General features: G+C 34.4%; 1 protein-coding gene across 12 annotated transcripts in view; it reads right to left on the reverse strand.

Moving 5' to 3' along the window:
- Window positions 1–25,158, reverse strand: part of LOC136037388 (hormone receptor 4-like) — a 58,578-nt gene extending 33,420 nt beyond the window's left edge. For 2 of the 12 annotated variants that reach the window (XM_065720130.1, XM_065720126.1), the window contains exon 1: window positions 14,424–14,445. Coding sequence is in view for 6 of the 12 variants with exons in the window: in XM_065720120.1 (XP_065576192.1) it covers window positions 24,892–24,964 (73 nt within the window). In the remaining 6 variants the exon portion in view is untranslated. Of the gene's footprint in view, window positions 1–418; window positions 594–9,622; window positions 9,850–14,423; window positions 14,446–15,467; window positions 15,611–24,891 lie in introns of those variants that run through there. The other 10 variants (XM_065720123.1, XM_065720121.1, XM_065720124.1 and 7 more) reach the window with 8 other exon arrangements.
- Window positions 25,159–26,758: the final 1,600 nt, after the last annotated feature.

The following is a 26,758-nucleotide window of genomic DNA, read 5'->3' on the forward strand; positions in this document are numbered from 1 at the left end:
GGCTACACATGACGTTTGACAAAAAACAAAAATATAAATAAAAAAATATTTAAAAATCCCTAACGAGGGTAATTTTCATCCAGTGGCAAAGAAACAGACGAAAAGATGAAACACTTCATTTTTACTTCAAAAGCTTGTTTTTTTGTTGTTTTTTTTTTAATTTAATCATTATTTTTTCAAAAATAGTTCTTGCCAAAATATAATTCGTACTTTATTTTATTTTTTGTCAAAAGTTCTGAAGAGACAAATAATTTCCCCTGTTAAAACCTTTTGTAAGAAATTATAAGCCAGTATAAGAAACAGAAAGTTTCGACTCAAAACATTAGAGTAAACTCTGTAAATTAATATAGTTACATTTGACGTTAACTTAAGGTAATAAACAGACTTAAAAATAAATATACATAATCATTATAGTTACTATAATAGCTTCACTTTTTCTGGTATATTTTTCAACCTTGGGTAATCAACTTCATGGTAAATTTTGATTTCACTCCAAGAATTAACCAAACTTCAACTTTCTACACAGAGTTCATTAACTTTATGTGACCAATTTTGAAAACCTTCTGCTAAAGACATGTTGGCCAAACACCAAGTGAAATAAAATGCACCTGGAGCAATACATAAAATGATCTTTGCATAAAATTTTATAACTAAATTCCAGGTTGCATAGAAGGCATTTTGCGTAATACTTCCGTTTTTCTTACATCTGTTACTTTTAAACGTATTTGCAGAGCGGTCTTTACAGAGGGGCTGGAAAAGTATTTCCAAACTTTTTTTTTAGTAATTTCTATGTTTAAAGTGCCGACGAACTCAAAATAAAAAGATCATTTTTCCCCCTTGACCACTTTTAGGTCTATACCTGGAAATTGTGACTTCCTAAGGTTTCATGGCAGTACCACATTTTTACCAGTGTTGCCACGTTGAACCGCGAATATAAATAAGCAAAACTAATTAGCTGAATTTGGCAACGCTTTTTGTCCATGAAAATTCAAAAACATTGTAATACATTGATTCCCAAAGACAATGACACCTTCAAAGGAAAAGTGAACCTTTTCCTACTTGGTATCATTTTTTAGCCTTTTTTGGCTTAATTTTCGCCCATGTTTCTTAATTTTTGGCTTAATTTTCGCCCCTGTATGGATCGAATTTTCGAATTTCGTCAGGTAGATGGATGTTTTCTTCTTCTGCAGTGACGTTCATCGGGTGTGTAGCCAGTATTTCAATTGGATGGGGTGGAGATTGCAGGAGTATTTTCTAGGAGATACAAGGATCGACGAAGACCCCTTTTTATTGAAGAGAGCCCTTTTTATCCCTTATTGAAGAAATTAAATTTTTACACATTTATTTATCTTTTAGCTTGAAGCGCAGGTTAAATTAACAACTTTATTGAGGACTTGAGAGGGTGGGGAAATGTCTACAATCAAAATTTTACTCTAAACAAAATTTTGAGAAATATTTCTTCGACCTGTGTTTAAGCCTTTTTATATAACAGGCACATGATGTGAGTAGTGTCTAGGATAAGAGGAATCCTAGTGGGTAGGATTGATCACGGATTTTACTGAAAACTTGAAATCGAAGGAAATCTCTACAACCGAAATTTTACTCAAAAGCAAAACTTGGAGATAATATCTATTCAAGTTGACCTTAAACCTTTTTATATTCCAGGGAAATGACGTGAGTAGTGTCTAGAGTAGTCACAATTTAGAGCGATTTAAAATTTATACCCAGAGAATGTGCTGCCATCTCTATTTCTTATCCGAGAAACTACAGTTTCGGTGATATATGCCAAAATGCATATTTTTGGATAAACCTGTTTACCGCAGGGATATGGATATAGGTTTATCCAGGACTAATCAAAAGAGGAAGGCGAGGGTAGACCATTTGCATCAATTTAACTAAGTTGACAGAAAAAAGTAAAACAGTTCAAAATAGGGATGATACCTTTTTATTGACAGTGAAATATATAATTATTTAACTGGATATTTCGAACACATATACAGTGTTCATCATCAGCAGTAAAACTTAAATTTTACTCAAAAATTTTAATTTTTGTCAAAAAAATTGTCATCATCAGCAGTAAAACTGTTGATGATGAACACTGTATATGTGTTCGAAATATCCAGTTAAATAATTTTATATTTCACTGTCAATAAAAAGGTATCATCCCTATTTTGAACTGTTTTACTTTCGTCATGGAAAGGCAGTGTGGTCTTCGAAGTTATCTTTGACAGAAAAAAAATGGCTTCCGACGAATTTACTTTTGTTTAATAGTTAAAATATATAAAATAGTTATAAGATATTATTGCATGCTGAAATTTTGAATAAGCAAAGGGAAAAGATTCTAGACATCAGATTCCCTAGCTCTCCTTAAAAATAGGGAAACAATCTTCTGTATGTTTAAATCTGCTACGTAATTCGGGTAATTGGTCTTCCAATATATATCTAAAAAAAAACAACCCCCAGGAAAATACTTCTCCCTCTCCTGGGGGACAGCTCGCCGTAAAATAAAAAGAAGCTATTTTTTGTATTTATTTCCTTGTAGAATTACACTGTTGACTTAACCCTTCATTATTTCCGGTTGACGGTTGCAATGTCAGCATAAACCATCAATCGTTTTATGAGAAAAACTTTACTTTTTTGAAAGTGATAGTAAAGCCGGGAGCGAAAAACATCAGAGCTGAATTACGAGAGTTTTCCAAACTTTCACCAGGTGTCAACGAACTGACATAGATAGAAGTCTTTGCACCCGGCCTAGAAAACTCACACATGCGCACAGGAGCGCACAATTCAGTTTGCTTAACGTCAAGACCGGCAGGTCAAATGCTTGGAGCACAAAAACTTTAGTCATTACCAGGGCTGCCGGTTAATCATTCTTCCTGTCAAAGTGATATCTTTTTAATGAAACTTTAATTTAGACACATTTAGCAGAATGTTTTTCAGAATAATAGTCTAATCCACGCTTAAGGACAATGTAAGAATAATGGATAAGCAAATAAAAAAGACCAGTTTCAAGTTTGACTTGAAATATTTTAAAACTCGAAAACTTGACGGACATTTTTTAGCCTGTCTCCGCTTTTTTTTTATTTTTGACAACACTGGCAAGTAAGAAAAAAAACTGGAACGGAAAACTTTGATGCGTATGGTTAAATTACATTAGATACAGGTTTTTAAATTACATAAGTATTCAAACTAATCGATAAATTGAATGGCGCAACAACATTTACAGGATGCAAAAAAAGAAAAAGATAGTTCAAGCGCCTTAGAATTTTTGTTATGTACGTTGTGCAAGAACATAAATTTTTTTCAAATATACATTATATATATATATATATATATATATATATATATATATTAATGCAACAGCACAAACACATTAAAAAAAAAGACAAAAGGAGAAAAGGAAGACTGTTTTCCTACATTAGTGATTAATATAGATCAGCACTTGAATGAGGCCTTAACCCTACTCATCCATACAATCACATAGGTCAAACAGCATAGCCATACACAATCAATCATAAAGAATAATTTATGGACAGGTAGTCGTGTAAGTATAAGTCGTCATTTACCAAACAACAAAAACAGTAAAAAAAAAGACAAATAATTCAGAGGCAACAACCCAACACAAGGGTTCATCCTTAAATTAATTATATAATTATTTAATTGTAAAATTATATAACAAAATTTTAAAATTATAACAATGTGGGGGAATAGGTCATCCTCAAAGACATAGTTATTAATTTTTTCGTCTATGCTTAACAAAATGGCTATCTCAACATTTTATCGGGTGACTTCGGGAAGAAATGAGCATGGGAGGGGGCCTAGTTCCCCTCCAGTTTATGGGCCCTGAAGCAATATTCTAGAGCCACTGGGTCGATACGATTACCACCGGGGAAAAACAACATCAACCAAAAAAACAGAAAAAAAAACAAAGACACATCTTTCTTCTGGCAAAAATTACATAATTCCACATTTTTCCAAATATGAGCTTCAAATCTCTGTAAAAGGGTTTTCTGATACGCTGAATCTGATGGTGTGATTTTCATTAAGATTCTATGACTTTTAGGGGATGTTTCCACCTTTTTTCGAAAATAACACATATCTTTTCATGCTTGTAACTTTTGATGGGTAAGACTAAACTTTACAAAACTTATATATTTGAAATCAGCATAAAAATCCAATTATTCTGATGCATCAATCAGTATCGAAATGCCGTTTCTAGAGTTTCGGTTACTACTGAGCCGGGTCGCTCCTTACTTACAGTTGGTTACCACAAACTATTTGATATAAATTTATCTACAGTGAGACTAAGAGACAATAGGAAGATGAGCATGTGTACAGTGTTAGTACAAAGGACAGTCAAAATGAACCCCGGTCATTCAAACTGTTTAAGTAAAAGCTTATGTGCCTTGAAAAATTGGAAAAAAATGAAAAATTCAGTTTCAATGAAAAAGAACCTCTTATATAGTTATGCAGGTTTTTTTATTAGCAGGCAGTAAATTTAAATCAAAGAAACGAGGCTGAAAATCAGCAAAACATATGCCAAAATATATGGCAATAATAAGATCAACAAAAAATAAACTACAAATATTTGGCAATTAACAAATTGAGAAGGTGTAGGTATCCATTGAAGCTGCAGTTGTCTTTATGAATCAACAGATTGTTAATTTTGTGTTTTTAGAAAGAAAAGGGTTGTCAAATTCAATTGGATTAGACTTTCATTTGGCTTTATTTCAGTGTTTAAAGTAATATATTTGGTTCAATTGAACCGATTGGTGAAACAAAAATATATAACTTAAAGCTTTGTGATTAAAGTTTTAACTTTAAGCTAATTTATTTTTACGTTTCAACATGCCAACACTGACAAAAAGTCAGTGTTGCAACACTGACATGGCAACACTGTCATGGCAACACTGACAACAGTACAAACATTTTCCAAAAACTTCGGTTTTTGAAACAGCCAAAAGAAATCCAAAAGAAATTCCTAGAAATCGTTTTCAGATACGAATAGACTTAAGGTAGACCCAGGGTGCAAAAATGTTTTTCTTTTATAATCTCTTTGGTACTTTTTGAACAAATGCGCAAACAGCACAAACAGATACACAAATGCGTTCCAAAAGAAAGCAAATTAATTTAAATTCTTAAGAACTAGCTGTTCCACCTCAAGATTATTAATTAGGGAATATTCTCACCAAAATTATTTTCTTCAAATGAGTGAAATTTTGAGAGCAAATTCACGCTAAAAATTCCAAACAACCTTGGAATTGCTCAAAAATTTAGAGAATAATGAATGAAGTTGCAAGAAACGAAAAGCGATAGAAGATAAAAGAAGAAGATAGAAGAGGTTAAATGTTATGAAAACTTGAGATTTAAGAAATGACGAAGTTTACATTCAATCAGATGCGGTTTTCGGGAACGGACGGAGAAGGCACTTTCCCCGGGCGCAGAAATTTAGGCGCACAAAACTTAAAACAAATAACCTAACGGTGATAATCCTTTTGTAAATTTTGAAATTTTATTTTTATTGAAATAAAATAGAGGACACAGTTAATAAATGAAAATAATTAATAAATTAATTAACAAGTAAATAAGAATAATTAGCATAATTAAGAATAATTTAACAAAATACATTTAAAAAAAATTAAAATGTAGTATTAATTAAGAAATTGAAAATAATTTTGTTAATAAATTGAATTTTTTTTTAATGTTACCTGAAAATTCTGTGGGAGTTAGGGGGGTTGCCAATTAAGATTATGCCTCGGGCATAAGAGACGCCAAAACCACCACTGCATCCAAAAATTTAAATAATAAATTCATAATCCAGTAATATAATTTTCGAACGAAGATTTAAACCACATTTGTAAAGGTATTTAGTAAACTTTCTGCAATAGCAAACAACATTTGCCTTATTTTTCAAAATAGTAAATAACCGCTGAATTATGAACCCCCCCCCCCCCGAAAAAAAAGTTTGAAAAGCCATAACATCCCTCCCCCCAATAATCACCCACAAGCTCTTATATATTAAGCTTTGAAAATTTTCGCAGAATCACGAAAATCCCCTACTATACTGAATTGTAACCCCGTAACTCCTGAATTGTAGCCCACCGAAAAATTGGATAAATTATTTATATTCATATCCGGCACGTACCCAAGAATTGTTTCGGTGTGAGGGACTCAACAATAGAAAAAATATTTACTCGACTAAGAAGGGCCCAAAAATTCGGAAAAATATCCTATTTAAGGAGGTTGAGTCCCAAGACACCCCGTTACACTTACGTACCTGGCCTGCACTCCTAAGGGTTATTTGACCATAGAAGCATATACTGTCGAAAATAATCTAATTATTGTATCTTAATTTATCTGGTTGAAATTTAATAAACTTTTAAAATTATACACATATGCTAAGAAGCACAATTCATGAAATCCAAATTCCTTTTCTGAGAATATTTGAATTAATTTCATAGAAAGCGCCCACGAGTCAATCCCACGTGAAATTATGACGCAAATGAGTTCCATGTCCCAAAAAGAAAATTTCCTGTAAGCACCATATTTCGATAAGTCTGAAAAAAGAACTGTCAATTCAATGTCCTTGGAGATGGAACAACATGTGACGCACTAACGTCATTATTTCTAAGGGGAAACATTTCCCTCACGAGGTACTTTCCGTGAGTTTTTCTTTTCTAAGGCTTTTATGGAACGTGAATGTCTAGGGGGAAAAAGAATAAATTACTCCATGTAAAGATATGTGATAGAATGTAAAATTAAAATAGAAAATTAGTCTTTGGTGAACTATGTACTTTAAAAAAATATATATAAATACAAAAGGTAACAGACCTATAGGGTTTTAAAACTTTTTTTGTACCTCCGAAAGTTTTTCAGCTTAAATTCACACCAGCAAAGCAGGCGCGTAAAGAAAATACACAAAAAAGGCATATGTATTAGAGTATACAAAATTGTAGAATAAATCTTAAGAGTCCCAATTTTTTTGGAGGAGGTACAGACTCGAAGGCCTCCTGTGTAGTGTCTGGTACCAAGAAAAATAAGTTTTTGTTTTATCTTCAAAAGGAGTAGGCCTATTTACAATAAGATATTATTATGTTGATTCCCGTTATAAAATATTATTTTCATTGTTTTATTTAAGTATTTCAAAGATATGTAAATTGGAGACAGAAAAGAAATTCAATAAAATTGTAAACAAATTTGAGAATTAAAGTTGAGTGGCTACCCCCTGTAAATAGTTCTGCTAACCAGAAAGTGTACTGTAGGCTTGATGGCAGTGTATCGCACGTGGTAAAAAGTGTGCCACGGATCAACCAAGAGTGGTAGCATGGCGGAACTACGCCAGAATGAAAGACTAAATGATGGTGAGATTATCATCGCATAGTGAAGAGTGGGCAACTCCTTGATTCGAAACTAGATTTCCAGTAAATTAAAATAAGTAAAATTAATCCTTTTTCTTAATTGCTTTAAATAATTTTTTGACAAAAGAGGTAAAATAGCATATAATAACAAGCCGGAGAATTCAGGTGGTTGCAATCCCCCAAGTGATGCTCTTTAGGTAAAAACAAGTAGCTTCAGCTGCTTAAAAATTACGCATCAGAATAATACTAATATTTTATTACCATGTGATTCATGAACTATTTCTGAAAAAGGGGGAAGAGGGGGATATACACAACCAATTTAAAGTATAACACTTCAAAATAGGGATGAAACCTTTTAATTGACAGTGAAACAAATATAGAATTTTTTAACTGGAAATTTCGGACACATATAAAGTGTCCATCATCAGCATTAAAACTAAAAGACATTAATAAAAACAAACAAAAAATATACCCAATAAACTAATTACATATAGTTCATTGCTCTTATGATGGACACTGTCTATGTGTTCGAAACATCCAGTGAAAAAAAAAATATATATTTTCACTATCAATTAAAAGGTTTCATCCCTATTTTGAACTGTTATATTTTCATCATGGAAAGGCAGTGTGGTCTTCGAAGTTATTCACCAATCTAAAGAAACTATAAATGTTCTATACAAAAGCAGAGAAACCTAACTAATTTGCCTACCAATAATAATTCCTAATTAGGAAAAGAAATATCACGAAAAATGAGTTGATAAATTAAAAGCCGAACATCTATCATAATACTTTCTTAATAGAAATTGAGTTGGGCTGATAAATCACCCTTTTAAAAGCCATATTTTACTTTTTGAGTTTAGATCAATTAACCTTCTTGGAAATAAAAGTCAAAAATTTAATCTTTTAAAATATATTATGAAAATTAACACCGAAGACCGGTGGCATACGAAATTATCACTGCTAAAATTTGATGAAAAGTATCCACTTAAACATGTACTTAACAGGAACACAATTAGGATGACGAGAGGGAATTGGAGTTGTACCCCATCCCCTATGAATATAACGAATTAAGTGGCGAGTCAGAAAAGCAAAAACATCGGTTTGAAGAAGCTTTTTTATAGTCTTTGTCCATCTCAGCAAAACAATCAACTCTAGCCCCCCCCCCCCCCACTCCCCTGGGATGAAATTGTCTAAGAGCGTGTAATCAAAACATTAAGTGAGCCACAAAGCTTATTTTAGTCCGTTTCATAGCAAAAAGATCAATTTCCCGGCCAAATTTCCCCACCCGTCTTTGAGAATACTCGGATACGTTTGACGCAAAAATATCTTTGTGCTAATACATTTGTGCTATAACATCATGAAAAATATCATGACAAAAGAGAAAAAAATGGCCAGGTTTGATTAGAAATTTCGAACTTGGCAAAAGAAAATAATTTTTCAGGTCCCTCTCTCCAGGGGCGTCGTTTCGGAGGGGGACAAGGGGAGGGAAAATTGCCCCCCCCCCCCCCAAATAATGTAGAGAAAAGATTATTATATATCCCATGCTCCTTGACTATCCGGATATGGACCCCTCTCCCCCCCCGAAGAAAATGCTGGAGATTTGCCCCTGCTCTCTGCTTCCTCATTTTCTTCGACACACTACGAAAAATAGCTTCAATTTTGGATGTCTATATCAACCGAATTGGACAGAAGTTCCCTGTTTATATGAACTTTTAAGCCTCTATCCCCAGAATAATTTACGGAGGGGGGAGAACATACACTATCTATGAGCGTCTCTAGGAACCAAGCTATAGTTCGCTCAGCGAATAAAAGAAAAAGAAACGTATACTCTTTGGGAAGCAATTTCTTTATGCAGAATCTATAGAATAAAATCTTCATTTGAAATATTTTGCCTATATCACCTTGTCCGCTATAACCCTCTCAAGAGGCCTTCCCTCCTTTTATCTAGGTCAACATGTTATAAATTTCCTGATCCTATTATCTTAAAACAATTAATTCACTGATATTCCCTTTAAAAATTGCGGGGGAGGTCCCGACGAACAGTGGACATACTAAAAGTGACTAGGAACCGTCAACCCACTAAATAAGTATATATATATATATATATATATATATATATATATATATATATATATATATATATATATATATATATATATATATGTTATAAGCGTATATTTTTAAACCAAGGCCTTGTACAACCTACCCGCTATAACCCTTTCTAGGGACCCCTCCCCTTTAACCAGGTACAATATATTATATACTTCCTGATCCAATTTTCATAATACAATAAATTCACTGACATATCCATTATATTCCGCATTGTCTAATAATAAAATTAAAAAAATTGGTATCACAAGACAGTGAGCCACTTCACTACGAATGATTTGTACATATTCAGGAAACTTTTGAGTTTATATTCAAAATTTTGCATTTATAGCTTAAAAAAATTAATTTTTTGATTAATTTGAACAAACGCACGTGTTATACTAAAGAGTTTATTCTTGCTCTGGTCTTCTAACAAGAGGTTCATTGACCTTCAAATGAAAATGCGCGAAGGAACTCTCGTCTCGGAAAAAAGGAGAAAAATTACGAAAATTTGCAGTTGGCAAGCAGATTTTTTTTATTTTTGGGATTTATTTTAATTTTTATAATTGAAAGGAATTAACTGCAGGGGATGGATATAATTGAAAGCCTTGCTTCATTTTTCTGGGGAGAGGGAATAGGGGATGGGGCAAAAAATGTCTCGTCTCTGGTTCACCTAGAAATTTGTCAACTTCAAGGTGTCTTATAGCGTATTTGCATCATCTCGGGAACGGCTTTGGGGGGGGGGATTAGAAAGTGTCAGGAAATGACACTTTTATAACTAAAAGGACTAAGTTGCACAAGATGGGTGTAATAGAAACCTTAGCTTAAATTTTTTTGCTGGCGGGAGGTCATGAGGGGGAAATGTCTCGTCTTTGGTCCGCCTAAAAGTTTTTCCACTCAAGCTGTCCAATAGCGTAGACGCAATATCTCTGGAACAGTTTAAGGGGGGACTGAGCAGAAACTACAAAAATGCATCTTTTTGTGATCCTTGAGATTTTTCCATTTTTATAATTATAAGGACTAAATTGTATGGGATGAGTGTCATCGAAATCCTGAAAACTAAATTCTTTGCTGAGGGGAAGGGATAAGGGGGGATGCCTCGTTTTCGGTTCACCGAAAAATTTGTCCAATCTAAGCTTTAAAACTGCGTAATCGCAGTATCTCGGAAACATCTAGAGGGGGTGGAGAACAAACTGCCAGGAGGTATCTTTTTTAGAATTCTTGGGGATTTTCTATTTCACTTTTACAGAAACGGTGCACGGGATTGGTGGAAGACGCCTAACTTATTTGGGTGAGAGAGAGGGGTCGTCCTGTGCAAGCATTGGTGGGATGGTTTATTGGCACTATTACGCTAATACAGTCTTGGCTTTAAGAGCAGAGTATTGTAGCGACACTTTCGGGGGGAAGGGTTCTAACTAACTAATTTTTTTTTTGAAGATTTAGTAGCAACAAGGTGAAGTGCCCGTCGGGCAGTTTCTATTTTGCGTATACTCCAGGCCCTACCAGGACAGGCTGAGCAGTTTAATTTAGTACTAATTTAGCAGTCTATTTTCGGTATCCTCAGTTCCCAGTTCAACACCTAATATATTTTAATCAATGGCAAAGATTGTCAAAATCATTAACAGGATTTTCAAAACTTACTTTTTGTTGAGGGGGAATATGACACAGCACTATTACATTTTACCCCCAAATCCTCATATTTTCCAACTCTATCAGGGGTATAACCAACTCATTAATGTAAACAGTTTTTGGGAAACTATTAGAAGCAAGGTCGACTCATAACCAGGTAATTGATTTTCAACAATACGATATGTCCTCATGTGAGCCCCAAAGAAGAAGGAAAAATATTTTCAGCTCCTTTCTAGCAGCAGGAGTAAGCGAAAGCAACAAAATTTCTAAGATACTTTTTTGGCAAAAAATTTCTTTTTCACCATGGGGGCCCAAATAGGGAAATGAATTCTCTTTCGGCCCCTTTAGAGAAAGAGGAATAAACAAACCGAGAAAAAAATGATACTTTAGTAGTGAAAAACTTTTTTAAAAACTTAGAATTTTTGAGGACTTGTCCTAGAAGAAAAATTTACAGATCTACGAATTCCAGAAAAATTGCGCCAACTCATTTAAGTACCTTTGGAAAATACACTATCCAAATATACGCAGTGAAAAATCCTTACGGACAAGCTTTGCGTTTTAGGGGATGTAGCACTACTTTTTTGTTTATTATGTGTTTTGTAAATAGATCCTTCTTCTCTCTTGGCTCATAGCTCATTTTGACAAACCTATTCCCCCCAAAACAAGTGTGCTGGATATGCATCTTGCGTCTAATTCCACGAGGATGTCAAATGCGAAACGCCTTGATTTAAAATTTTCTTAAAACGGGTCCTCATCTAAAATCAGGTCATGATGCAAACTTTTATTAGTCTTGAAAAATCATTTTATTATCTCATGGGTCGGCTTTTGGCAAATGGCTTTTTCAAGTTGAATAAACAAGTTGAATGAACTTTTCCTTGCACACATTACTGCCGAGACGGAGTCTAGACAAGAAACAAACTGTGTGAAGAGAAAATTAAGACAAATAAAATGAAATGCATAAAATTTGGGCTAGATTGAGCTAAAAATGCTCAACATTTGGGAAGGACTAAAACTGGCTTCACACGGATGAAGTCAGAGGGTATCAGGAAGTCAGATGGTATCAACAACAACATCAAATGACCATTTGGTATCATGAAAAATTAGTGAAGTATCCATGGGGAAGGTTCATGTACCCCCATAGCACCGCCAGAAAGTTTTCTCAGAGAAGGAAGAGGGGGAAGGGTAAGAAACATTGTGAGGTGGGTGAATGAAACTTTCAAGACAAGACAAACCACCAAAATGTGGTTTCTGAAAAGTTTTTCAAATTTCCTGCTACATCCCTCTTCTCTTATCTAGAAAAATGACTTTTCCCGAACTCAGAAATAATTCGCGCCAAACTTAGCCTACTTTCTAAGAAAAACCCTCTTACGTGAAACTTGAAACTAATTTTACAAATTAAGATGTGTAGGTTACAGAACCTGTCTTCACTGAACTTTTAGAGCCCTAGAAAGAGGGGAAATACTAAGATGATAGCCTGAAAGAACCTTCCTGGTCCTTAATTTTTGCTGCAAATCCATTTCCGCGCGTATTATATACTTTTCAATATCGTTCGGAGGGGATGACAACTCTTTGCCTCATAGTGTACGTCTCGGAGCGCCACTTGTTCTGCCAAATGGGGAACACCTTTGCTATGCACCACTTCTTCATGCCACATATGACATACCTTGCGTGGTGTTGGACACCTGGTGGTAAAATTCTAGTTAATTGACTTCTTGCTATCTTGGAAAGGGTTTGGATTAGGAAAGTGAAACTTTCAGGGAGGGGTCTACAGGCTAAAGTATGTACTGGGAAGGTATTTTCAAGTACTTACCTCCACTCCTTCTCCCTCTAGAGGGCGTTTTTTTTTCAAAATTTAGGAAATGTATTTGCATATCTTTAAAAACCATATAAAATCGGATTGAGTAAAGTTATAAAGTTGAAAACAATTTTGTTATACTTCAATTAAGAAGAAGATCTATCTTGAAAGGTTTCAGTTTTATAATACACATATTTTTAAAGGTCATCAAAGGTCAGGGCCCTCTAGAGGGAGAAGGAGTGGATGTAGGTACTTGAAAATACCTTCCCAGGACATACTGTAGCATGTAGACCCATCCCTGAAAGTTTCATTTTCCTAACCTAAACCCTTTCCAAGATAGCAAGAAGTCAATTAACTAGAACCATACCCACCTGGTAGTAACCCCTCCTAGCTTTCCAACTCAGCAAACAGTTACTGAAGTTGCCTCCCTGTCTCCTTTGTATAAGATTTATGCATATCGTTTCTTGTTTAATAAAATCAAATCTAAGTCTAAGTACTATTTCATTTATATTCCCCCCTCCCCTTCACACACAAAAAGAATAAAATGTTGCTATATATTTGCTTGTGAAATGACCAAAGTAATTGTCAAGAAATTGTTTGTCTCCATTTAAGTAGGATAAAGTTGTTATTCCTGGGACTAAAACTAGTTGCATAAGGAGGCTAAAGGTCTATGATCTTAATATCTTCGGCTCTTTGACATTGTATCTCAGAATATATTAAGCGCTGTTCCGGATTTGTTTGTAAACACAGACATGTTTAGCTTTAGATCACTATTTTAGGCAATTTTAGGGAAAATTGATTGGTATGAGCCTGGCTTTATCCCTTTACGAATGACCAGGATTTTATTAAGCAAATGTCCGGATAAAGGTGCACGCAGCCACAATATTTAGGAAAGCACCAGATAACTTTTATAGGGGGAGGGGGCATAGAGATTAGAAGTGTAAGTGTAATTAGATGTAATCATAAATCTAATTAGGCTAAAGTACAGATGAACAACCCAACAAATACAAAAGAGGCATTCCATTCTAAGGACCATCTTACCCTCCAATAAAAACTTCCCAGTGACGTGACTCCCCAACAAAAATAACTTTAATAATCGAACCCCACCCTCAATAAAAAGCTTCTTTGATGGTCTTTCTCGCAGGTGCAGAGACATTAGACTATTTCAGTTCATCTAGAGGTGCCTAGCCACAGATATAATAGTTAAAAAAAAAAAGTTCCTACTAGGCTTTGTAGGGAAGAAATACGCATTTTGCTCCACCAAAATTTAAGATAAACCATTCAAATACGATGTACTTAGCACTGGCACGTAAAAACAACTTATTCGGAGGTAGGGGTGGTGACCTGAAACAAGTTTCATTTCCTAATTTGAATGAGAAGTGCCCGGAAACTCTAGACAATTTAGGTTTCAAGGGGGTAGGCCCCGAGACTCCCCGTGAACGTCCAAGCCAACGCTTAATCTCATTTACAGGATTTAACCCTACCGACTCCAAAAATTAATTAAACGTATTTTACCAATTTTCAGGGGCAAATCCCCAAGTAAAAATAACTACCTGTAACATTTATATCAAAACTGCTGGTTTATCCTTTGCGAAAATCTAGAGCTTGACTGCGAATACTTTGCAAAACTTTGTTTACATTCGTTACATCAAAATTGCAATCACCCTTCTGCCACGGTCAATGCTCTCTCTTAGAAAGCTACAGTAGAAACATCCAAGTTATTATTAGCATGCAATTAATTTCTACGGGGTGACTGTTCAAATCAAAACAAAATATATATATATATGTAATATATATATATATATATATATATAATATATATATATATATATATATATATATATATATATATATATATATATATATATATATATATATATACATATATATATATATATATATATATATATATATATATATATATATATATATATAATATATATATAATATATATATATATATATATATATATATATATATATATATATATATATATATATATATATATATTAGAATTTCGAGTAATTCGCAAAAGTATGGCTCTATTCAAAATTTATTTAAATTCGTTTTAGGGAAGGGATGTACCGTAATATATGAGCCAAAATTATATATTTTTATAGAAGTGACTCATTCGAAAGAAGGAAGGGGTCTGGACACCCCAAACATTCTCTCTGAGTAACTACTTTGTTCTGTCCATTAAACCGTATCGATTGGCGAAGTCAGAGGGATCCCTCCATTTCTTTTTTATTATTTAATATTATATTATACATATTCATTTTGAGTGCATCCAACAAAGCTCAAATTAGGATTGCTTAAATTCAGAATCGATCGCAAACAGGGATGTACATAGTTGGCTCTTATCCGAATTATCAACCAAAATTATAATTTATTATTGAACCCCCCGAGTATCTCTTACTACCTACTCCCCCATTAAAAAAATATATGTATGTAACTGTTGAGGATTTCAGCAGGAATTCCATTCAAAGAAGTGGCCCAGCTTTAGCTTAGTTCTTTCAGAGGGGGTGGGGTAATTGATTGTCAATTTAAGGGTAAAGGTCTCTGAATAAGCAATATGTTAAGAAAAAGTAAATATTTACGTATAACTTTCCTGGTCCCCTGGCATTGGGTGAGTAGGGTCAGGACCCCATTGGGTAAGGCAGCTGAAATTTTATCCCCCTTTCATTCATTTGAATGATACTTCCTAGACAGATAAGTTTACAACACGGCTTTTTAAAGAACTAATAAAATTTTAACATTGTGGAGTTGAAACTGACGGTGATTTCTAAGCGCGTGCGGTTTAGAATGACTGGAAAAGAATGGTTAGCAGAAAAAGAAGAAAAATATAGAAGAAAAATAATGAGGAATATTTAATACAAATGTCAATTTACTTTCTCTTACAGTTTTAGAGTATCTATACTTAAAAAATAAGCTAAAATAAGCGACAAAATTTCATTTTATGTTGGTTAGTGGAGATAAGAATCGTATATAGCCTGCACAGGGATAGACATACAAGTTGTCTTCAATATGACACAGGTGGCCTTCTGGCCCTCACAAGGGTACGTATGTATTATACCGCCGACACAAATTTACGCTTTGTAAAACTCGAGAACAAACTGGTTTTATCTGTCTGTATTAAGAAACAATTGGCTTACGCTCAGTGGAAAACAAGTCATCCGCCTCAAGTGGCGGATAACAGACTACATTGGGATTGCATATTTTGGGCTATATATTTGCACATTAGGGGGGGTTGTGGGTAGACTAGTTTAGGTTAGATTTTCCCCACCCACCTAATGTGCAAATATATAGCCCAAATTTCTTTCTAAAGTATTGTATATTTTATCAAGTTTGGTATTCTTTATTAGAATTAACATAGCTTCACTTCTTGAATGTTGGCGGTATAATACATAAGTACCCTTACAAGGTTTAAGTGGACTGTATGTTCAATCCTATTTATGGTAAATTCAGTTTTTTTCTTAAATGTGACTTTAGTACTTATTTTAATTCCTGTTGGAGTGATGGTTTTAGGCCTGATCTTTCCATCCATGGTAGTATGGGTTATTTTCTAAACTATTATACGATTATTAGTTTAAATATATATATATATATATATATATATATATATATATATATATATATATATATATATATATATATATACGTACATTTATGTATATTACATAGTTACCACGTAAAAAATTCAGTCATTTCTCTTCTTTCATAGCATAAAAAAAATCGAATTATTATTCCGTCTTTTTGGCTTGGAATATCAAAGATTTGCAAATTCGCCAATTTCACAGATTTTCCATCTGATAAAATATACTTTTTCCTTCTGCTGATTCTTAAAAGACCTTCCGGTCTTCACATATGGAATTTCGCAACCGTAAAATTTTCTCGCTGACCCTCTCCAAAATTGCTATCTTCCTCATTTTAATACTACAAATATAAAAAAAAATGCTGACCCACAAAAATTTAACTTTATACTTGATGTCAATGAACGCCCTATTTTCCAGCTCTGTCTTGAAACACAGCTTTATACGCAAAACATTAAAAAGCAGTAATGTTGTCCTACTTGTCGGCCAGTGAACTTGATATCAGTTGCAAAGCCCTGGAGTCAATTGAAGTCGAAAAAGAGATAGGAACTTGCAGTGTAACTTATATCTCTGGAAACTAGAGTGTAGTTTTTACACTTAGCCTATTCATTTAAAATAAAATTGAACTTTAGTATCTATTTTGCAGGTTTTGGCAATGCATTAATTGTTAAGTTTTTAAATATCAATAAAAAATTCTCAAAGGTTAGAACTGAATTAAATTAATCGGAATTATTACGATTCAATTCCTTTTATAAAAAAGGGTATATGAATAATAATGTATTAAGCTTTTAAATGAAAATATTGACAAAAATAGAAATTTGGAGTTTTGTTGGGTATTTGGAAATAAGTGAAAATAATTATATCGTATTTGTTTTTATTAAAAATATTCTCCAAAACAAAGGCATTTGAGCGTTTAAATGGAGAGGCTTTGGGTTGTCATCCTTCACCTCAAATTCATTTTACTGATCTTCCCTATAATTTCGCACAAAAATCGTCTATTTTGCGTTGCATAATTTAAGCTACCTTAATCTTGGCCCTTAAATAAACTTCTACATAGGTCCCTAAGTCATTCAGAGCCATAGTAGTAACATAAAATTTTTTTTAATCAGATTTGATTGTAGTTAAACGGTTTCATTACATATTTTTTTTATTAATTTAGGACCTGCCTCCTCAATGGAAATTTTGGGGTGACTTATCCATGCTCGTACATAGAAGCTATTCCAAGGAAAATTGTGTTCTGTTGGGGAAGGGGCGACCGTCCCTGGGAGTCAAATTCAAAAGTGACAAAAAAAAATTGTTATGAAAAGCATAAGCAATCACGGGGTAATCATTTAAAATCCTTGAAATTTCACAAAGACCCTGCACCCTGCGACTTCCTTGCTTATGATTCTGTTGTACCTCATGCTACAGAGCTTTGGTGCGGGAAGGGGCGTACGTAGGGGAATTGAGCTCTCACAAGATCTTAATAAAAATGATGGAGAACAGTGAATGAGGAATTAGCCACATAGCAAAAATATTGCAATTAAGATTTTAGTATTAAAATAGCTCCTTTCTGTCTTAACCTCCGCTTAACTTCTAAAAAAATTAATTTTTTGGACCTAATTTTTAAACTTCTCCATGACAGGTCTTAGAGACCAATATGTAAAGAGCTAGTTTATTCATTAATCTCCGCCCATTTTGAGGGATTTATTGGGACTAAGTATTAATTTGACTGACCACTGACTCAAATTAACTTATTATTAGTGAGCGGAAAAAGAATTTACAACATCCAAATTCTCTAACTAGGAAAAGGGTTTTGTGCTTAAAACGAACTACCCATCTACCCATACCCGTGTGTAGAGCTGCGAAAATATTGCAATTAAGGTTTTTGTAGCAGAATAGCTTTCAAAGTTCTTTCTATCTGTCTTTTTGCTGTCTTTCGAAAAACAGGGAAGTGAATTCTCTTAATAAAAGCTTAGGACATTTAAAAAATAAAAAGCGATCATAAAAAAGGGGTATATGACGTAGAATAGAATGAACCATTGTATTAGCTAAACGCCATACAAACATATCATTCTTATAAGTCTTACCTCGTATGCCCGCACGTAATTTGGATTTTCTGCAGGGGGAGAGAGGAAAATAATAAAAAATTTTGAACTTGAATAAGAATCAACCACAAATGTGGGAAAGTTTAGGATTTCGGTAGAATGGTCCAGGCCTCAATTCCCCTACGTACGCCCTTACCCGCACCAAAGCTCTGTAGCATGAGGTACAACAGAATCATAAGCAAGGAAGTCGCAGGGTGCAGGGTCTTTGTGAAATTTCAAGGGTTTTAAATGATTACCCCGGGATTGCTTATGCTTTTCATAACAATTTTATTTTTTTTGTCACTTTTGAATTTGATTCCCAGGGACGGTCGCCCCTTCCCCAACAGAACACAATTTTCCTTGAAATAGCTTCTATGTATGAGCATCGATAAGTCACCCCAAAATTTCCATTGAGGAGGCAGGTCCTAAATTAATAAAAAATATGTAATGAAACCGTTTAACTACAATCAAATCTGATTAAAGCTAATTTTTCAGTGTAGAAAAAATCTCCTCCCAAATGTAGCTTGAAAATTCTTGTTAAGAAAATTTTTTGGAAGAACATTAAATTGCGAATGCTAAGTCCATTCCTAGAAACGTCCTTTTAGCTGCTTCCCAAGTTTGGACGCAATCAGCATTTTGAGCATTGATCTCAAAGTGTGGATAGTCTAAGCCAGGTGTTGACACGAATCAGCTGTGTTGTGGCAGTCAATCATATAATGATCATCACTGTATTAATTACAGAAGCTAACCACCCCTCACGCGTTCCCAATTTTAACCATATAATTTTCGTCTTATAAACATTACGGTAAAAAAACAAGGAAGCAAAGAAGCGTCACAAACCGGTTGGTAACAAACGGTCCAAACTTCTTTGTTAGCACTGGGACCGTTATCCTACTTACTAGGTGAGGGTCGCGGAGCGGCATAGCGAGCTGAAGGCAAGGTCTATATTTCCTCAGACAGAAAAATGCTGAAGAAAAATTGAGCAAAATAATGTTTTGAATGGGTGAAGATAAATTGAAAAAATATCACTAAAGGCGTAAATAGGAATAGTATCACCATCGGCAATTCAAACGTTGAGGTCGACGCTTAAGTATTTGTTAGTATGACTGTTATTCGAATTACTAGGTGAGGGTCGTGGAGCGGCAGAGCGAACTAAAGGCAAGGTCTATATTTCCTCACACAGAAAAAAAGGTGAGTTATTTAGGTACGAACAAATGAACAAAATAATGTTTTGAATGGGTGAAGATAAATTAAAAAAAAAAAATCACTAAAGGGGTAAAAAGGAATAGTATCAATATTGACAATTCAAACATTGAGGTCAACGCCCAAGTATTTGTTAGTACTATGACTGTTATTCGAATTACTAGGAGAGGATATTAGGGAGGCGTGGCGAGTCAAGGTCTACATTTCCTCTGATGGAAAATACTAAAAGAATTGGGTGAAACGATGTTTTGAATGGGTAAGGATTAATTAGACAATTATCACCAAGGTTGTAATAACGGATTCGTCAGTGGCGATTATTTACAGTGAGGTCTGCGTCTCAGTTTTATGAGCACGTGGGTTCTTTCGGTTCTCTGATATTTAATTTCTGCTCCGCTGTGGATATAAAGGCAGTATGTGATGTATTTCATCCCTTCTCCCTTTACGAGCCACAAAACGTTGGATAGACTTGCCGTTTCAATTTTTCACGTCTACTTTGTTTTTAAAATGTTGAAAATTACAGCTTTCTTAATTCGTTGTATCTTTTTTTCTCATTCAAAAAAATAGTTTAAAATTGGAACAATTGAAGCCAAAAATTCGTGTCATACCTCAACAGCTTGAAAAAATATTGCTTGTACCAAAAAATAACTGATGATAACAGCCAAAAACCCGAATATAATTATTCGATTTGGCTCATCTCCTGCGATATTTGATCCATGTGGCATGTCACCCTTTGGCTCAAGACAACCAAATTTTCTCACAAGAATTTCCGCGGCGTTTCGTAAAAAGGGCCTATGTTCACTTCCCCTAATTTTAGAGATCAAAATGAAAATAAAAATGCACAATGAAAAAATCTTCCTAAGAAATCAGAATTTAAGGTTGAAACTTTAAAGACTGATCCCTAGTTAGCTTCTTGGTCAGAATTCACTGGATATGTCCAAATTACTGAATTGTTCTTTACTTAGAAGATAAGGGACATGCGCTTTTTTTTACACTCCCTTTTGGAGCAATTTATAGCTCGGTCAGAATTAGGATAAGCCCATTATGAATAGACCAATCGATAGCTCTCTTCAAACTCTTTCGAACCATATGCTTAACTCATTTTGAGAAAAAAAAATCTAACTAGACCCTTTTTCCAAAACGCCAGAGAGTTTTCTCAGTCACCATCACCTAATTCAGGTGACCATATTAATATTTAACATGTTAAAACTCCCCTCTAAGAATATCTATTTTACAAAAATTCGTGCGAAAAAGATTCGTAAGGGGGAGGAAAGCGCGACGGGAACATTTACGGGGGGGGGGGCTTTCGGGATCTTCCTCCTTGAAAACTTCTACGCTGCTCATAACACTCCCCACAACTTCTTTTTTTTTTTTTTTTTCTGTAATTTGTAATAATTCTTACGACCATTTAAATCTTCCCTTAAACTGCTACGTATAGCCTTGAACTGGGATTCCTGATTGGACGATAAAAAAGAAAAAAAAATATAGGCTATAGCATATAGCATGTGTTTCAATCTTTCGTTATTTTGTTATGTGTAGAATGACTATTTTTTCGTAGTTATGTCACCATTGTTTTTATCACTATCCCACTTATTCTGTTAAGTTGACGCCTATTTTAATCGTTACAATCGACAAACGAGGACAACGATTCTCCTGTTACTGGGGAACATTCTAGGGTGGAAAACAAAACCTGTACAAAAAAATTGTACATGACAGAGGTGAGAAAACAAAAACACTATCTTTCCCCAAGTTATATCTGATTGAGAAAACTGCTGCTTCTGTACTTCAGTTCAAAAGTTTGATTTTCAGTGAGGTTAAAAAGGGAACGGTAGAACAAAGAAATTTCAGCTCATTTCTGATGCTCTAAAGAACATTGCCCTTGACAAGTGCAAACTGACAAGGGTCAAAAACCACAAGAGACTATTGAATTCATTTCTGTGTCCATGTACACAGAAGAAAAACAAGGAATTGACATTCCTCTATCGAGTTCGGAAATGCCATGTGGGCTAATTCTTATAAGTCCCTTATCCCTTTTAATTACCAATAAATAGGTAAGGTAAAGGATACGGCACTAGACCCTTAAAGTCCAAACCGGCGGTGCTGATCTTCGTCCTAAGGCCCTTCAGCCAGGAATTGCATTTGAGGGATGGGAGCCAGCCATCCTGTACTTTTGCACACCCTTCCTATTTACCTTCCCCAGATTTCTCCAGGTACTCATTTAGACCTGAGTCGACTCTGGCTGAGCTTACAGAGTCACCCCATTGAAGCCAATCCCAAACCATATAACTCGATACATTGGGGTTTGAACCTTCGCCCTCTCGGACAAAGGATCCTAAATTCAGCACACCAACCATTCGGCTAGCCACTCGGCATTATCGATAGATATATTACTGTATATACAGATAAACCTATATAAACGAAGACAATTTGTTGAAATTAAATATAAAAAGACAACTCTCTTCGACGAGAATCTTTGTCCTAACATGACTAGTAGATTATGCATTGGCTAATAATGAGGAGGAAAGTTGGAACTAACTATTGGCCACATAATTCCGTAACTTCGTCCAGATGTTAAAAAATTTCGCCCTTTTTGGGTATGCTTTTCCTTTTTGGAGGGGAAAGACGAATAGGAGGGATCAATCCCTCCTAGTATCCCTCCTAGCCGTCCCGGCCGAGTGGACTGGTGCGCTGGTATCCTTTGCATGAGAGGGCGAGGCTTCGAATCCTAGTGTACCCAATTATTTAGTTTGGGACGGGGGTCAGTGGCATGACTCTGTAAGCTCAGCCAGAGTCGACCCAGGTTTAAATGGGTACATGGAGAAATCTGGAGAAGGTAAACAGGAAGGGTGTGCGAAAGCACAGGATGGTTGGCCACAACCCCCTTGCACTTCCTGGCTAAAGGGCCAAGAAACGGAGATCAGCACCGCCGGTAGGGACTGTAAAGTCCAATGCCGTATTCTTCACCTTTACCTTACCTCCTAGTATAACAGTATAATCCCTCCTAGTAGTACAACTTAACAACCGTTATGTTGAATGAATATTTTGTAACGTTAGATTATATAAATGTAACGTTAATAAACGTTACAGATTTGGAGCCGCTCTGAAATTTGTTATTATGTTTCAAATTTCTGTTTCCTCGGTTGACTAACTTTGTTCCTTAATAATTTGGCCTGCTTGCAGAAAATTTGATTATATTCTGTTGGACTTAGCCTTATGAAACCAAGATAAAATAGATAGTTAAAATAGATAGTTAAATTAGATAGTTAAGTAGATAAAAATAGATACGGATAGTTAAAATAGATAGTCAAATTAGATAGTTAACTAGATAAAAAGAGATACAGAAGTTAAAATTAAAAGGCAGGGAAGATTAAAAAAAAGCTGAAGATATTATTCACGGTGTTTCCAATGGGCTGGACGGCAATTTCTAAAAGATCGGCGTTAGTTTTTTAGAAAAAAATTATTTTGATATAGCTTAATAGTAGCTGACCACTTCTAAAGGAAACATCTCTTATTTTAAGACAATATCTCTAATTAAGAAGGAAACATTTCTTATTTTATGCTCTTTCCGAATATTATGGTCCCTTTTTATGACGCACCCCACACCGCTGATGGTCCAAGACACAGCCCTAGGGTATATAAAAACTAAAAGAAAATAAAAATACACAATAAAAAACGAAATTCTTACTTTATAACAGAGAAAATTTTTTATTAATCAGATTATCATTTATATCTCGTTCGTTATCAACATTTTAAAATTGTTTCAGATAATCTTATATTCACAATTCTATTGCTATCATCGCGTGAAACTGGATTTCGTCGAATCGAAAATGCAGAAATCTGTTTTGACAAAGAATATGGTGTATTATGGTGTAATACACCATAAGAAATATGGTGTATTACAAGGTTCAAAAGAATGGAAAAACATATTATTGGGGCTATATATGGAACCATCAAAGGGTGGCGGTGCATTGTCAGACTGGTGACCATGATATTTGGAAAGAGCATAAAATATTAGTACAACTTCAGTTTTATTAGCACGATTCCTTTAGAACTGGTCAACTACTTCCCATCTTGAAATATCCAACGGAATTTTGTTATCTGTGCAACGCAAAAAGCGCAGAAACACAAAAAAGCAAAATCCCCGAAATCAAGCTACACATTATTCTGGTTGTCCCATTTAAATTTTCAGCAAAAAATTAATTTTTTGTAGCTTTTCATAAATTTTTAGTAAAAAGAAACTCGCTGTCCCTCCTCTTTAAAATATTTAGATGGTCAGATGGTTTAGATGGTTAGATGGTTCAAGATGGTTAAAGTTTTAGCGTTTTATTCATAAAATAGCATTTTATGAATAAAACGCTAAAACTCGGTCTACAAAAAAAAAACCGTGGTAAAATATGGTGACAGACACTGTCTGTGATACTGTAAGGGGTAATCACCCCTACCGAATCAATTTGTGACTTTGGAAACCCCTAGATTTTAAAATTATTTATTTGTAGTTGTTCAAAACCCTATACATCTAAAGGTTTACCAAATTTTTATATGAAACGTATTTTAGCCCACCCCCAAAAAATTCTTCTATGTTCGTGCCTAGCTGCTGTTGCCAAAACCGGTAAAATTCTAGTTGAGTGACTTCTTGCTATCTCGGGAAGGGGTTAGGTTAGGAAAATGAAACTTTCAGGGATGGATCTACAGGCTAAAGTATGTCTCGAGAAGGTATTTTAAAACACCCACCTCCACTGCTTCTCCCTCTAGAGGGGGTAAAGTTCATTTCCAATACAAATGGATTCAGGATGAAATTCTGATTCTAGAGGTATTACCTGTTTCTTGCCTTAAAATAATAATGAAATATTAGGAATCGTATTTTCAAAACTAAAGTCAAAGAAAAGGGATTAAAAAGTCAAAATCGACGTATAATATTTTTTAGGTCACCTGTCATGTATACAATCTGTTTGGAAAAAAAGAAAGGGTAGAGATGGTAGCTGGGCAACATCTTTCTAAACTGTATTTTTGGCCCTGGATTCATTCCTGGAGGTTTTGCTCACCTAACTCAACTGCTTCCCACGATAGTAAGAAGCCCCAAAACTAAAATTATACCATGTTTTCTTCAAAGGAGGAATGTTGTGGGCACTTTTGGGAGGAAGGGTTGCAAAAAGTGATAAACTCACCTGTGTGCATTCCATTTGTTGTATCCAGATTCATAATAAGTTGCTGCTTATGCAAAGGGCCTAGTCCCAACATTTTCCAAATTTATATAAACTCAAAGCACAAGCTTCCACCAAACTCAAACTATCATAACCTCACGTAAACTCTCTTTGTTGAAGCCAGGTAAAATATTCCTAAAATTTTGAGAAAAAGGTACGTATTCAGTTTTTCTCCATATAAATTTTAGACTTTACCGGCAGGTAAACTAACATAGCAAATGTAGTAAATATGAGTCTTTGAGTAGCGACCTCCTCTTACCGTCGCGAAGAGGTGTTGGGTAGCTTGCGGTAAAATAGTGAAAGCAAATCTTAAAGTTCAATGTATCTATGAACTACATTGAAGGGGAAGACAAATGAAAAAACGAGCATTAAAAGAACCTGCTATGACTAAAGCTATAATTAATAAGGTGCTCCGATTACGCGTGATAGGGACTTTCCTGATAAAGTAAAAAGTAAACTGAGTGGAAAATATATGGTAATATGATAATAAAAGAAGGAAACTCAAGGGACATGCTCAAAGGGGATTTCAGGGTCTATCCTCCAAAAATCCTAAATTTCCTGAATTTCTGGGCACTTCTAGTTAATATAACCAACTATTTTTTTTTATTGCTCCTGTCCACACCCTCTCTAAAAAAACAGGCACTTCTGTATTATTCAGAACACACTCATTAAGTGAAGTTATTTCGTGAAACAAACTACGATGCAGGTACATTTTAATTAAATATTTGGTACTTGTTCATTATTCAAAAGAGACTCAAGAATTTTGCTGAGAAAATCCGGTTTAATAGCCACAAAGACAAAGCTCAATTTAGTTTGCTACGCATAGTGATAGAAGATAGCGTCTGAACATGGATTTTGAAATGAAGATTCGGGATTTACCAAAGACTGAAAAAGAGGCTTTTATATTTTTCCAGGATAAGGGATCGTTGCCCACAACAAAACAGTACGTCAATGGACACAATGTGACTTTATACTCTTACGAGAAGGAACATTTTTGGAAGTGTAACAATAGGCCATGTTTGAAAAAAGTCTATTTGCATGTAAATACGTGGTTTGCTAGCACTAATACCATTTATATGGTAATTTTACAATTTTCCTAATAAAGTATTATATTTTCATCATATTTTGTTTTATTTGATTAGCTTTATCAAAAGTTTGGAATATATATATTTGCATTTTATCAAATACCTAATTTAACCCAAACTAACCACCTCTGTATATAAATTATTTAATTAAAATATTCCTACATCGTAGTTTGTTTCACGAAAGAATCTAACTTCACTTATTGAGTGTGCTCTGAATAACACAAAAGTACCAAAAATATTATATATATATATATATATACCGAACCTAACCAAAATAGCAACTAAATATTTAATTAGAATAAAGCTACTATGTATTTTCCCAGCCAGCCGAAGCTAATTGTCTGGTATAGTCACCGTGAAAAGCGGATAATGTCTCATGTTCGCGATCCAAATTCTGGAGTGTTTCTTGTATAATACATAAGTACCAAATATTACTGCCCCTCTCTTCGAAAAAAAAACGAATGGGCCTGACTCAAGTTCGTCTCTGCCAATAAGACAAAACAAAATTAATGGTTAAGGCTAAATTAGGAAAAAAATTGTTTTTAAGAAAAAGGTAGATAAAATTTAACAGTAGAGAAAAATTATGGTGTTGAGGAATTAGAAAGGTAGAAAGCTATGCAATGTTGAGTAAGAGGTAAGGTAGATAGGTAGTAAAGTGAAGGAAATGATAGTCAATTAATGGTCAATTAAATTATAAATAAGCAGGGAGTCTTAGAGTAAAAAAAGAAAAAAGAAATGGGATTGAT

Source organism: Artemia franciscana, chromosome 16, assembly GCF_032884065.1.
Source record: "Artemia franciscana chromosome 16, ASM3288406v1, whole genome shotgun sequence".
Classification (NCBI taxonomy): Eukaryota; Metazoa; Arthropoda; class Branchiopoda; order Anostraca; family Artemiidae; genus Artemia; species Artemia franciscana.